The sequence below is a fragment of the Hemiscyllium ocellatum genome, chromosome 15 (genome assembly GCF_020745735.1).
Source record: "Hemiscyllium ocellatum isolate sHemOce1 chromosome 15, sHemOce1.pat.X.cur, whole genome shotgun sequence".
Classification (NCBI taxonomy): domain Eukaryota; kingdom Metazoa; phylum Chordata; class Chondrichthyes; order Orectolobiformes; family Hemiscylliidae; genus Hemiscyllium; species Hemiscyllium ocellatum.
The window spans coordinates 58873984-58887601 of NC_083415.1; the positions used below are offsets into that span (position 1 = coordinate 58873984).

The window sequence follows — 13618 nt, forward strand, 5'->3', positions numbered from 1 at the left end:
GAGTACTGGGCTAATGGTGAGATTCTTGGTAGTGTAGATGAGCAGGAGGATCTCGTTGTCCAGGGACATAGATCCTTGAAAGCTGCCACCCAGGTTAATAGGATTGTGAAGAAAGCATACGGTGCGTTAACTTTTATTGGTAGAGGGACAGAGTTTTGGAACCATGAGATCGTGCTGCAGCTGTGCAAAACTCTGTTGCAGCCACACTTGGAGTATTGTAGGGAGTTCTGGGTCACTACATTACAGGAAGGATGTGGAAGTTTTGGAAAGGGTTCAAAGGGGATCTAGGAGGATGATGCTTGGTATGGAGGGAAGGTCTTATGAGGAAAGGCTGAGGGACTTGAGGCTGTTTTCGTTAGAGAGAAGAAGGTTGAGAGATGGCTTAATTGAGACATATAAGATAATAAAAGGGTTAGATAGAGTGGACAGTGAGAGCCTTTTTCCTCAGATGGCATGGCTAGCACGAGGGGACATAGCTTTAAATTGAGGGGTGATAGGTACAGCACAGATGTCAGAGGTAGTTTCTTTACTCAGAGTGTAGTAGGGACATGGAATGTACTGCCTGCAATAGTGGTAGACTCACCAAGTTTAAGGGCATTTAAATGGTCATTGGATAGGCATATGGACGAAAATGGAATAATGTAGGTCAGATGGGCTTTCGAATGGTTTCACAGGGTAGTGCAACATCGAGGGCCGAAGGGCCTGTACTGGCTATAATGTTCTATGTTCTAAACTTAAACCTGTGGGGTCAAATGGCTTATTCCCATGCTGTAGCAAAAATCTACCCCCCCACCCCTACTTTAGGATATCTGTAGAATCTGATAGCTTACACTGCACAGAATCAGGTCATTCATTCCAACTAGTCCATGCTAATGTTTATGCTTCACCCATCCCTCCCCATTCTATTTACTTCATCTCAACTTTTCAACCTAACTTTCCACCTATTTCTGTCTTCTGCCTTCTTTATAACTGCAATCAATGTATGTCTTTTAGTTGCAGACATTATTTTAGCAAAAATCTCAGATACTAAAGTAGCTTATAACATACTTTCAAGTCTACACTTTGACAAAGTTATAGAGACATACAGTCCACGCTGAACATGATCCCAAACTAAACTAGTCCTACCTGACCATTTCCCTCAAAACCTTTCCTATTCATGTATGTATCCAAATGCCTTTTAAATGTTGTAATTGTACCCACATCCATCATTTCCTCAGGAAGTTCATTCCACTTGCAAACCACATTTGCTTCTCATGTCTATTTTAAGTCTTTGAACATCTTCTCTAATATCTCCTTTTGGGACTAGATGTTCAATGCTGTGTGATAACACTATGTGGGGGAGACATTTTGGATTTTTCTTCCTTTGATGAGGATGAAAGGAGACATGGTATTGTAATTCTGTGAGCTATCCTTTGAATCCTCAAAGAACTCATATCATGCATCTAATTTGGGAGTTGAAGTATTTCTTTAGACCCAAAAAGTGCACAGGCTACTTATTATGCTATTTTTGTGCTCATTGTGGTATCCCAGTGAAATAAACAGTAATTGTGTTTTTGTTTCCATGGTGGTAGACTTCAACTTAGCAGAACTATCAATGTGTTCTTTATTTTACATTATTTGCACAGAGAATACCAACCTTTCTCCAGCAATGATAATAAGGTAAGAGTAAGTATCAGCATTCAACACTAGTGGGAGACAGTGACATAACAGTAATGCAGTAATCCAGAGCCCAAAGCTAATGTTGTGGGGACATGAACTCAAATTCCACTGTGGCATCTGAATTTAATTAATAAATCTGGAGTCGAAAGCTAGCTCAATGATTATCATTAAACTATTGTCAATTGTAAAAAATCCTCCTGTTAAACTAAGTCACTTTAGGGAAAGAATTTGCCATTCTTACTTGGTCTGGTCTGGTCTGCTTTACATGTAACTCCAGACCCACAGCAATATTAAGACCATTAGACCATAAGACATAGGAGTGGAAGTAAGGCCGTTTGACCCATCGAGTCCACTCCACCATTCAATCATGGCTGATGGGCATTTCAACTCCACTTACCCGCATTCTCTCCGTAGCCCTTAATTCCTTGTGACATCAAGAATTTATCAATCTCTGCCTTGAAGACATTTAGCGTCCCGGCCTCCACTGCACTCTGCAGCAATGAATTCCACAGGCCCACCACTCTCTGGCTGAAGAAACGTCTCCTCATTTCTGTTCTGATTTTACCCCCTCTAATTCTAAGGCTGCGTCCACGGGTCCTAGTCTCCTCGCCTAACGGAAACAATTTCCCAGCGTCCACCCTTTCCAAGCCATGTATTATGTTGTAAATTGGTGACTTATATTGGTGACTCTTAACCTTCCTTTCAGTTGGCCCTAATACGGGGCTCAGTCAATGGCAAATAAAGATGGACAATATGTTTTGGTCTTGCCAATGATCCTGTGAAAAAAATGATATAGCACCTTTCTAAATCTTTTCACTGCTACTTTCAAAGTGTAGTTACTGCTATAATTGAGGAACCTTGTTGTCCATTTAGGCAATAAATTCTGGCCTTGCCCACAATGCTGACATTCGATATAGAAAATCGCAAGCTCTCACAAATGATGATGGCCAGGTTCTGGAGGTGATAAATATTAGTAGAACTTCCCATTCTTCTTCAAAGCAATTATACAGAATCTTCCATACCCACCTGAGAGGGCAGGCAGTTTAAAGCTTCATCTGAAAGCAGCGCTTCCAATAGTAGGGCCCAGCCTCAAATCTCTGGAGCGGGATTTGAACCAAGAACCTTATAACACTCAGAAGTAAGAGTGTTACCCACCGAGGCACGACCTGCACCATGGTATGGCGGCATACAAAGTCAATCGATTAACCCTGACCATTCTGGACGGAAGAGCGTAATCAAATCAAATATTAATCACATGCGCAACTTGTGAATTATGTTTTCCCACCATTAAACTGCAGACTCTACCCTCCCCTCTTGCAACTCTCCACCACTTCTTGGCCACGCTGGATTACCCACTATATTCCATTGTAACCCGCTTCTCATTTTACCTTTGTCTTCAGTGTTGCAATGGTCATGTACGGGAACACTTTCATCGTGATGGATGTACCATGTGACTGTGAGTCTTCAACCCCAACTTTTAACCTGCAATGTAAGCAGCGAGGATTTGTTATCTTACAAAAATAGACTGCTGTTATTCACCAGGCTTGCTCTATATATAAACAGCAGAGATATCAACACAAGGGTGAGGGGCATTGTAAAGTTCAGGGCAAGTTGACAAGAAATATTTGAAAAGTTATTAATAGCCCGCATGGGTTGTAAACAGGAGTTAGTGAAGGTTGCAGTCGTCCAGTTCTAAATCCCTTTCTTTTATCCTCAGCCTTATAAAAATCCTGTGCCACAGTCAAAGATCGTCAGACAACAGAACAGTGAACAATCAGTAGAAAACTGAAGGAAACATATTTGCACTTGCTCAACCAGGAATGATGGAAGGTATGGTGTGTATATTTTTGATTAACATGCTCAGATGTGCTATGACACACCTCTGGAGCAGGTGGGACTTGAACTTGGGCTCCTTGCCCAGAGGTAGAGACATTAAAACTGCACCCTACTGGAGTGTGGCATTAGACTAGGAAAGATGATGAACTGTTCAGAGCCCAACATGGTCCAGAATCTGTGGAACAAAGAACCAAGAAAATGTACAGGCCAGGAACGGGCCCTTCAGACCTCCAAGCGTGAGCTGATCTAAACCTGTCGCCTAATTCCTAAGCATCTGGATCCCTCTGCTTCCCACCTGCTCATGCATCTGCCCAGATGCACCTTATATGAATCTACCGTGCCTGCCTCTACTATCTCTGCTAGCAACGTGTTCCAGGCACCTACCACCCTCTGTGTAAAGTACTTGCTGCGTGTATCCCCCTTAAACCTTTCTCCTCTCACCTTGAAAACGTGACCTCTCATTATTGAATCCCTCACCCTGGGTAAAAAGCTCATCTCTTTCTACCCTGTCCATACCCTTCGTGACTTTGTAGACCTCAATCAGGTCCCCCTCAATCTCCTTTTTTCTAATGAAAACAAACCCAACCTACTCAACCTCTCTTCACAGCTAGCACCTTCCTTCTCTGCACCCTCTCCAAAGTGTCCACATCCTTTTGGTAATGTGGCGACCAGAACTGTACATAGTATTCTAAATGCGGCTGAACCAATGTCGTGTACAATTTTAACATGACCTGCCAGCTCTTATACTCAATACACCTTCTGATGAAGGCAAGCATACCATATGCCTTCTTGATCACTCTATCCACCTGTGCTGCCACCTTCAGGGTACAATGGACCTGAACTCCCAGATCTGCCCATCAACTTTTCCCAAGGCTCTTCCATTTACTGTATAATTCGCTCTAGAATTAGACTTTCCAAAATGCATCATCTCACATTTGCCTGGATTGAACTCCATCTGCTACTTCTCCTCCCAACTCTCCCGTCTATCTATATTCTCCTGCATTTTTGACAGTCTCCTATGCTTTCTGCTACTCCACCAATCTTCGTGTCATCTGCAAACTTGCTGATCATACCAACAGTGCCCTCTTCCAGATCATTTATGTATATCACAAACAACAGTGGCCCCAGCACTGACCCCTGTGGAACACCACTGGTCACCTTTCTCCATTTCAAGAAACTCCCTTCAACTACTACTCTCTGTCTCCTGTTGCTCAACCTGTTCTTTATTCACCTAGCTAGAACACCCTGCACACCATATGACTTCACTATCATAGGGAACCTGATCAAACGCCTTACTAAAGTCTGTGTATATGACATCTACAGCCCTTCCTTCATTTATCAACTTGGTCACTTCCTCAAAGAACTCTATTAAGTTGGTAAAGCATGATCTCCTCCACACAAAACCATGTTGCCGATCACTGATAAGCCCATTCTTTTCCAAATATAAATAGATTTTATCCCTCAGTACCTTCTCCAGCAACTTTCCCACCACTGATGTCTGACTCACTGGTCTATAGTTACCCAGAATATCCCTACTACCCTTCTTGTACAGGGGGACAAAATGAGCAACCTTCCAGTCCTCCGGCACCACACCTGTGTTTAAGGATGCTACAAAGGTATCTGTCAGGGCCCCAGCTATTTCCTTTCTCACCTCCCTCAGCAACCTGGGATAGATCCCATCCGGTCCTGGGGATTTGTCCACCTTAATAACCTCTAGCCTACCCAACACATCTTCCCTACTTATGTTAACTCTTCCCTACTTATAGCAGAAGAAATACAGCCAATCTAAATACAAACTGAACTGGCAGAGAGACCAGAAAGGAGCTGCTGAGCAATTCATTGATGGCGCAATAAATCTCTGAATAAGAGAATCAGAGATACTTCTAACATAGATGGGGGCCATTTGACTCATTGTGCCCTGAATAACCCTTTAAAAAGAGCAGAACTGCGCAGTCCCACCTGCCTTTATTTTGTCCACCAGTTCCTCCATAGTCATCTTGCAATACATGTCCAACTCCATTTTATAATTGCTTAATCGTGATTTATTAAGCATTCCGCTCACCAAAGGTCTGACTGGGAAGGTCACAAAATTGCCCTTATTTACTCTTATCTCCATAAGCTGGTGAGACCAGGGGAGCACACAATTAAGGCAACTGGCAAAAGAACCAAATGGCAACATGAAGAAATATTGTTGGAAGTATTGTTTTACGCTGCAGGATTCGGAATGCACTGACTTAGGGCACAGTGGGAGCAGGTTGAATAGCAACTTGCAAGAAAGGACTAGACAGATACTTGAAAGGAAAATCAATTCCAGGTCTATGAGAGAGGAGTGGTATTAGTTGAATAATTCTGGCAAGGAGTCAGAACTGACACTCGAATGTCTATCCACCATCTACAAAACATAAGTCAGGAGTGTGATGGAATACTCCCCCCTTGCCTGGATGGATGCAGCTCCAGCAACACTCAAGAAGCTTGACATCATCCAGGACAAAGCAATCTGCTTTACTGACACCACACTGACTAACATTCAATCCCTCTACCACTGGAGTGCAGTAGCAGCAGTGTGTATTATCTACAAGATGTACTGCAGGAATTCATCAAAGATCCTTAGACAGTACCTTCCAAATCCACAACCTCTTCCATCTCAAAGGAGAAGGGCAGCAGGTACTTGGGGACACCACCACCTGCAAATTGCCCTCCAAGCCACTCAGCGTCCTGAAATACACCACTGTTCCTTCACAGTCATTGGGTCAAAACTCTGGAATTCCCTCCCCACCAGAATTGTGGGTTAACCCACAGCAAGTGGACTGCAGCGATTCAAGAAGGCAGCTCACCACCACCTTCGCAAGGGCAACTAGGGATGGGCTATCAATGCTGGACCAGCCAACCAGCAACGCCCAAGTCCCACACATGAATTAAAAAAAAAGGTCAGCCTAGTACCTTCTCTGAATTGTCCTCCATATTTCTTCAGGAATATAGGAAATATTCTGAGAAGTATTGTTGAATCAACTTACTTGATTTCATGTTGAGGAAAGACAGCCTCCTTGATTTGGACAGTAACAGGGATACGTTTCTCTGCCAGGATCTCAGCGCACTGACTTGCTGTTTCCTTGTCTCCCAGTTCAATCGCCCTGCTCAGTTTCTGTGCAACCGCTTCCACTGTTGGAATAAGAAACGACAGAGGCCACCCGAATTGTTAAGACAGAGTGGGAAAGGCCAGACAAGGCAGTAGGGAGCTATCATTGTCCAGTCTTTGCTTGTCCCAACTCCAAACCCCTTTGCTCTATTAGCCCTTTTCGGCATTTAATCGATCCTGCTCTTTGTCCCACATAGACCTTCTCTGTTTTCTCTTTCCTCCTTGCCCCTCCTTACCCCATTTCCTTGCCTCTGTATTCACTTAAAATTTGTTAAACATTGAATATCTTCCAGCATTGTTAAATGTCATTGTACCGAAACAGCAACTTTATGTCTTTTCTCAGCAGGTGATGGCGGACTCACTGAGCAGTATTTCTGGCTAATGTTCCTGTGAGGCATCATGGGATGCTTAATCCTGTTTTAAAGGTACTATATAAATCTGATTTGTTGTGGCTCACAATTCTAGACTTTGTGGTATTTTGCTTTTGTCATTGCTGAAGCTTTCATTATTGATTGCGATCAGGCACTGATATTTTGAAATAAATATAATAAGCAGGTCACTATGTCAAATATTTGAATGTCCAAAAAACATTGAGGGACACTTCAGTCTTCACCTTGTGAGTAAGATTGGATGTCATACCCATTACAGCACTGACATATTTTTTATTTATTTAAAAAAAAAATTTTTTTGCCATGGTGTGTGCGCACAGGTGTGAGACACACTCCTGTTTATATTTTTTTTCTTTTTTTTCTTCTTTTTTCTTCTTTTCACCCCCACACTACCGCCTAACCGTGGTAGTGCTTATTTGTTCACCAGCACCCATGGTGTGTGTGTGTGTGCTGGTGTGCTGACATTTTTTTTATCTCATTAATTGCACTGGAGTCAGTGGCCCGTGGGTTTTCCAATTGGGCCAATGTGATTTGTCAGATTCTTGCACCGATGAAAATGCACACCACCTGGGACATGCTCTGACAGACTTTGACATTGCAATAGAAATGTGTTGCTGAAGCTTTTCATTGTGCACTCATCAGGACACGTGCAAGAAAGCCAAACTTCAAACAATCACAAGAATTTGTACTACATGAGAAAAGAGTGCAGTGAGACAGATGAATACCTAGACCACATGGACTGCAGGTCCAAGATGGCTCATCACCACATTCAGGGGCAATTAGGGACAGGAAATAAATGCTGGTCTTGCCACATTCTGTGAAGGAACAAAAATCAACTAGTACATAAGTCAGCTCTGATTGGCCAAGACTGTAGGTTTCTAAGCTTCTGGGTTATTCAAAAAGGCGCCAGACTTGAACATGTTCCTTTAGTTTACAGGAATTCAGGGAACCCATACCTCCCTGTTGTTTTCTCCATGACAACCCTCGACAAAGCAGAATTGATTTGCCAACCAATCAGCACCAATTTCTCCTGTAGTATCAATTGTTGTGATTGTTTGGAATTCTGGCACTTGTCCTGATCTGTGCAAAGCAAATGGCTTCAGCCGCATACCTCTCCTCTGAGCAATATTCCTCCATTTCGAGTATGGTGCACTTACTACAGTCGAGTATCTCATCAACTCGCTATCCTTTATGTCCGTAAGTGTTGGAAGGCCATTTAAATTCAATAAAGGCAACAACAACTTGTATTCATATAGCACCTTTAAACATCTCAAGGTGCTTCACAGGAGCACCAACAAAATGTGACACAGGACCACATCAGGAGATAATGGGGCAAAAGCCTCGTCAAAGAGATGGGGTTTTAAGGAGCAGTTAAATGGGAATGGGAGGCAGGGCATTGTTGGGGGGGGTGGGGCGCAGGAAGGTGGGGAAGCTGGTTAGAGAGTTGATTCCAGAGCCGAGGGACTTGGCAGCTGAACGTACAGGCACCAACAACAGAGCAATGGAAGTCAGATATGCTCCAGATGATCAGAATTGCAGTATGGTCAGAATGATTAGAATTGATACCTTAGAGGGTTGTCGGCTGGTGGAGATTACAGAGAAACACAACAAAAAAGCCACAGATAGTTTCAAAAACAAAGATGAGAATCTTTACATTGAGCTTTTGTTGAACCGTGAACTGATATTGGTGAGGATTTCAGTAGCAGATGAACTGATGTGGGCTGTAGACAAGAGATGTTTGAGAGATGGAAACAGGGAGCCTAAGTATTGAAGTAGATGTGTGCATATATATGACCAAATGGGCAGACATCTGGTAAATGAATTTCAGTGCAGAGAAGTACGAGGTAATACATTGTGATAGAAGAAACACAGAGAGACAATACAGGCTCAATGTTACAACCTTAAAGGGAGTACAGGAGCAAAGGGACCCTGGAGTGCACATTTATGATCCTCCAAAGGTGGCCAGGAAAGTTCAAACAGTTATTAATCAGAAGTTTTTTTTTATAAGAACCCTACAATGTGGAAACAGGCCCTTCTGCCCAACAAATCCACACTGACCCTCCAAAGAGTATCCCAACCAAGCCCATTCCCCATTACTCTACATTTACCCCTGATTAATCCACCAATCTACAAATCCCTGGACACTACGGGCAATTTAGCGTGGCCAATTCACCTGACCTGCACATCTTTGGACTGTGGGAGGAAACTTGAGCACTTGGAGGAAACCCATGCAGACACTGGGAGAACGTGTAAACTCCACACAGACAGTCATCAAGGCTGGGATTGAACCCGGGTTCCTGGTGAGGCAGCAGTGCTAACCAGTTAGCCACCGTGCCGTCCCGAGGTTGAGGGGTCAAATCATGCTTTAGAGATCAAAGAGCAATACCTAAGTTTCTGGCAACATCTAACAATTGCTGATTTTGATCCATGCTTGTTACTGTTGCAGTGCATTGAGGTCAGATTCGATAAGCTCAGTTAGCTGAATGGCTGGTTTTTGAGGCTGGGTGATGCCTAAAGTATGGGTTCAATTCCCATACCAGCTTCCTACCATGAAGGACTCTCCTTCTCAACCTTCCCCTGAGGTATGACCATCACCAGTCATCTCTCTCTAATGAGACAGCAACCTTATGGTCTGGCAGAACCATAGCAACTTTTAAAAATCACACCACGGTTGGAAGTGTTACCTTTCAGCTCAGACATTATACCGAAGCCCAGTTTACCCTCTGAGCCAGAGCAAAAGATACATTGCCATTATTTCCCAGGCCAACATTCAGCCATCAATCAACAACACCAAAATAAATGATCACGTTGCTGTTTATATCACTTGAATAAAGCAAAATCCTGTGGATGCTGGAAATCTGAAACAAACACAGAACGCTGGAGAACCTAGCAGTCTGGTAGCATCAGCGGAGAGAGAAACAGAGTTAGAGGTTCAAGTTTCAGAACACTGAAGTTCTGAAGAAGTGACATGCTGGACTCAAAATGTTAACTCTGTCTCTCCATGGCTGAGTTTTCCAACATGTTCTGTGTTTGTTACTGTTTATCTCACCTTTCTGTGTGCATTACAAACATCAAAATGTACTTCATTGCTTTGAGAAGTCCAAACGAAATTCAAGTTGTTTTAATGGAAGCTCTCGCTTCAGGTGAGATCCACACACTTTACAAACCTGCTTCGGGAAACTGAAAAACACCATGGTGACTGACACACTCACGCGATCCATATCGCACATCTTTCATTGCTGAAGAAAGTTGGCAGGTTGAGAGCATGACTTCTTGACTCTTATAGTAGCAGGTGTCATTCAAAAAGGAATTCAGAATGGCTTCCTCAGAACGCATTGAGAATGTGGAGTTCACAATCTCATTGAATTGCATGGACATAATTACGGGGAAGCAAGACAAACACATGAGAGCGATAGGAACAGAAGGGAATACACACGATATCAGATGAAGAGGCTGGGAGGAAGCTTGTTTAGACCCAGCTGGGTGTATGGCCTGCTTCTGTGTGACAAAGTCTACGTAATTGAAGGTCAGTGCTCTTAATGCAATTTGCAAAATGCATATCACTGTCAATGAAAGATATTGATATTGAGAAACTGACCTTTTTCCGGCAGGTCCATGTTTAGATTTTTTGACGTCATCCTACTCGATGCTGCCATCTTTCCACCTCTGTAATAGTGTGGACAGGTCTCTCAGGATAAATGGAAAGAAAATACATTAACGGTAAATCAAAGGTAGAAACTGGAGCTTCTATTAGGGTGCGTATATGTGTTTTCTTTCCACTGAAGATTACACTAGCATTTCAACAACTGTGCTTCATGGTGCACATTAAAACAGGTTCAGGTGGATATTACCATAGGTCCTCCACAACAACATCAAATAAATTACAGTTTATTCAAGTCATTGGTATTTGTGGAATTGTCAATTGTAGTGAGTGACTTGCTATCAAGGCAACACTTGATTGTGTACGATATCAAGGACCTACAGCAAAATTAGAATTAATGGGAAGCAGACAATTTCCTGCTGGTTGAAGTCATGCCTGGCATATAGGAAGCTGGTGGTAGTCATTGGAGGACAGTCATCTCAGCTCCAGGATATCTCTGCAGGAGTTCCTCAGGGTAATATCCTAGGCCTAACCATCTTCAATTGCTTCATCAATGACCTTCCCTCCAACCTAAGGTCTGAAGTGGGGATATTTGCCATTGATTGCACAACATATAGCACCATTCCAAATGCAGCAAGATCTAAACAATGTCCAGGGCTTGGGCTGAAAAGTGGCAAATAGCATTTGAGCCAGACAAATGCCAGATTATGATCATCTCCAATAAGATGGAATCTAACCACTGTCCCATGTTGCCATTACCATCACTTAATCCCAACCTATCAACCTCTGGGAGTTACCACTGACCAGAAACTGAACTAGCCATATAAATACAGTAGCTACATGAGCCAACTAGAGGCTAGGAATACTGCAGCAAGTACTCACCTCCTGACTCCTCAGCGCCTGTCCACCATCCAGGAGGCACAAGTGAGGGATGTGATGGAATACTCCCGACTTGCCTGGATGCGTGCAATTCCATCAACACTCAAGAAACTTAATACCATCCTGGACAAAGCAATCCATTTGATTGCAAACACAAACATCCACTCTCTCCCCCACTGACACTCAGTAGCAGCTGTGTGTATTATCTAGTAGATGACGCTGCAGAAATTCACTAAAGATCCTTAAACAGGACCTTCAAAATGCACAACCACTTCCATCTCGAAGGAAAAGGCCAACATATACACCACTTCCTCCAAGTCATTCACCATCCTGACTTGGAAATACATCACTGTTCATTTACTGTCACTGGATAAAAATCCTATAACTCGCTCCCTGCAAGTGGACTGCAGCAGTTCAAGAAGGCAGCTCACCACCACCTTCTCAGGGGCAAAAAAAATGCTGGCCCAGCCAACAACATCCACTTCTCATGAGTGAGTTAAAACAAAGTTGTTTGTGGATGCTGGGTGAGAATTTCAGTATTCAAGATTAAGGTCCATGGAGTTTTGTTGCATTAAGAGGCAAGGGATATTGAGTAAGAGCGAGCAACTGGAGTTGAGGTTCAAAGCAGCCATGACCGAACTGAATGCTGGATTATTAGAATCATAGAATCCCTATGGTGCGGAATCAGACCATTCAGCCCATCGAGTCCACACCGACCCTCTAAAGAGGATCCCACCCAGACTCAATCCCCTATCCTATAACCCTGTATTTCCCATGGTGAATTCATCTAGCCTGCACATCCCTGGACACGCTGGGCAATTTAGTATGGCCAATCCACCTATCATGCACATCTTTGGACTGTGGGAGGAAACCCGAGCACTCAGAGGAAACCCACTCAGACACGGGGAGAATGTGCAAACCACTCACAGACAATCATCCGATGGTGGAATCGAACCTGGGCCCCTGGCTAACCACTGAGCCACCATGCTGCCAGTCAAAAACACTGACTGGCTGATTTACGCTCCAATGTTTTTTTGTCTTTCAAAATCAGTGATGTTTCCTGGGCTAAATGTTGCATTAAAGGGCATGGGATATTGAGTAACGGTGAGCAACTGGAGGTGAGGAGCAAAGCAGCCATGTCCTAACTGAATGCAGGATTAGAATCATAGAATCCCTACAGTGGGGAATCAGGCCAGACTTCACAACAGGATCCAAACATTGAAGATAACACCTAAAGTGATGATCTTCTATACACAGTTTCTGAACTGAAGCAGAAATAATAAAAACTGTTGATAAATAATAAAGGCATTTCAATTAATAAACACTGGTGGCTGGAGAATTAATATAATAGGTTTAAGAGATGTGAGGACTCTAGGCTGCAAATTGACCGACCTTTACTTTCTAATAACAAATCTATACTTTACGGTTTACATTTTTCACAACAAATAGTGCCACTATCGAAGCAGAACAAATTATTTAATTACCTAAAATGTGTTTTGAACATGTTATGTCATGCCTTAAAAACCCTGAAAACTCCAGGAGCCGAAAACCATTTGTTATTTTTTCCTACTTCCCTCCCTCTCCACACGTTAAAGCATAGAACAGGTCTCAGAAACAGAAAATTTATCACTAAGAAACTTAAAGAAGACTTGAACACATACCTCACACTGTTTATTTTTCGAGGGCACTGAAGGATTGACAATACATCTTATATTAGGAATTAGGGAGTGATACGCTGTCAAAAACAAGCAGGCATAATCATTCACATATGAAAGAAAAAGTGAAACAACTCAGTGACAGGAAGTAAGAGGTTGTTTGTTGCAAAAGATTGAGGTTTATAGTAGGTCACAGACATGCCTGATTAAAAATAAAGGTATGAAGTCATTCAACATGTTTTAGCAGATGAACTCCCTTGACTAAAACTATTCCTAAATCAATATACTTTAATGGGTTGTATTTTCATTTATTAATATTATTAATAATGAATGATTTGAGTACCATTATTTGAATTTTAATTAAGTTAAAATCTCAAATTACCACCATTTGGTGCAATGTCATTTTTATCCCCCAGCTGGTTTACTCCTCATTGAAAGCAACAAAGTGTAATTTTGGACAAGT

General features: G+C 42.7%; 1 protein-coding gene across 1 annotated transcript in view; it reads right to left on the minus strand.

Moving 5' to 3' along the window:
• Window positions 1-13254, minus strand: part of rbck1 (RanBP-type and C3HC4-type zinc finger containing 1) — a 51850-nt gene extending 38596 nt beyond the window's left edge. The window contains exons 1-4 of the mRNA XM_060836523.1: window positions 13162-13254; window positions 10619-10708; window positions 6510-6654; window positions 3048-3141 (exon numbers count right to left, since the gene is read on the minus strand). Coding sequence (XP_060692506.1) covers window positions 3048-3141; window positions 6510-6654; window positions 10619-10676 — 297 coding nt within the window. The 5' untranslated portion in view covers window positions 10677-10708; window positions 13162-13254. The remainder of the gene's footprint in view (window positions 1-3047; window positions 3142-6509; window positions 6655-10618; window positions 10709-13161) is intronic.
• Between the last annotated feature and the right edge of the window lie 364 nt (window positions 13255-13618).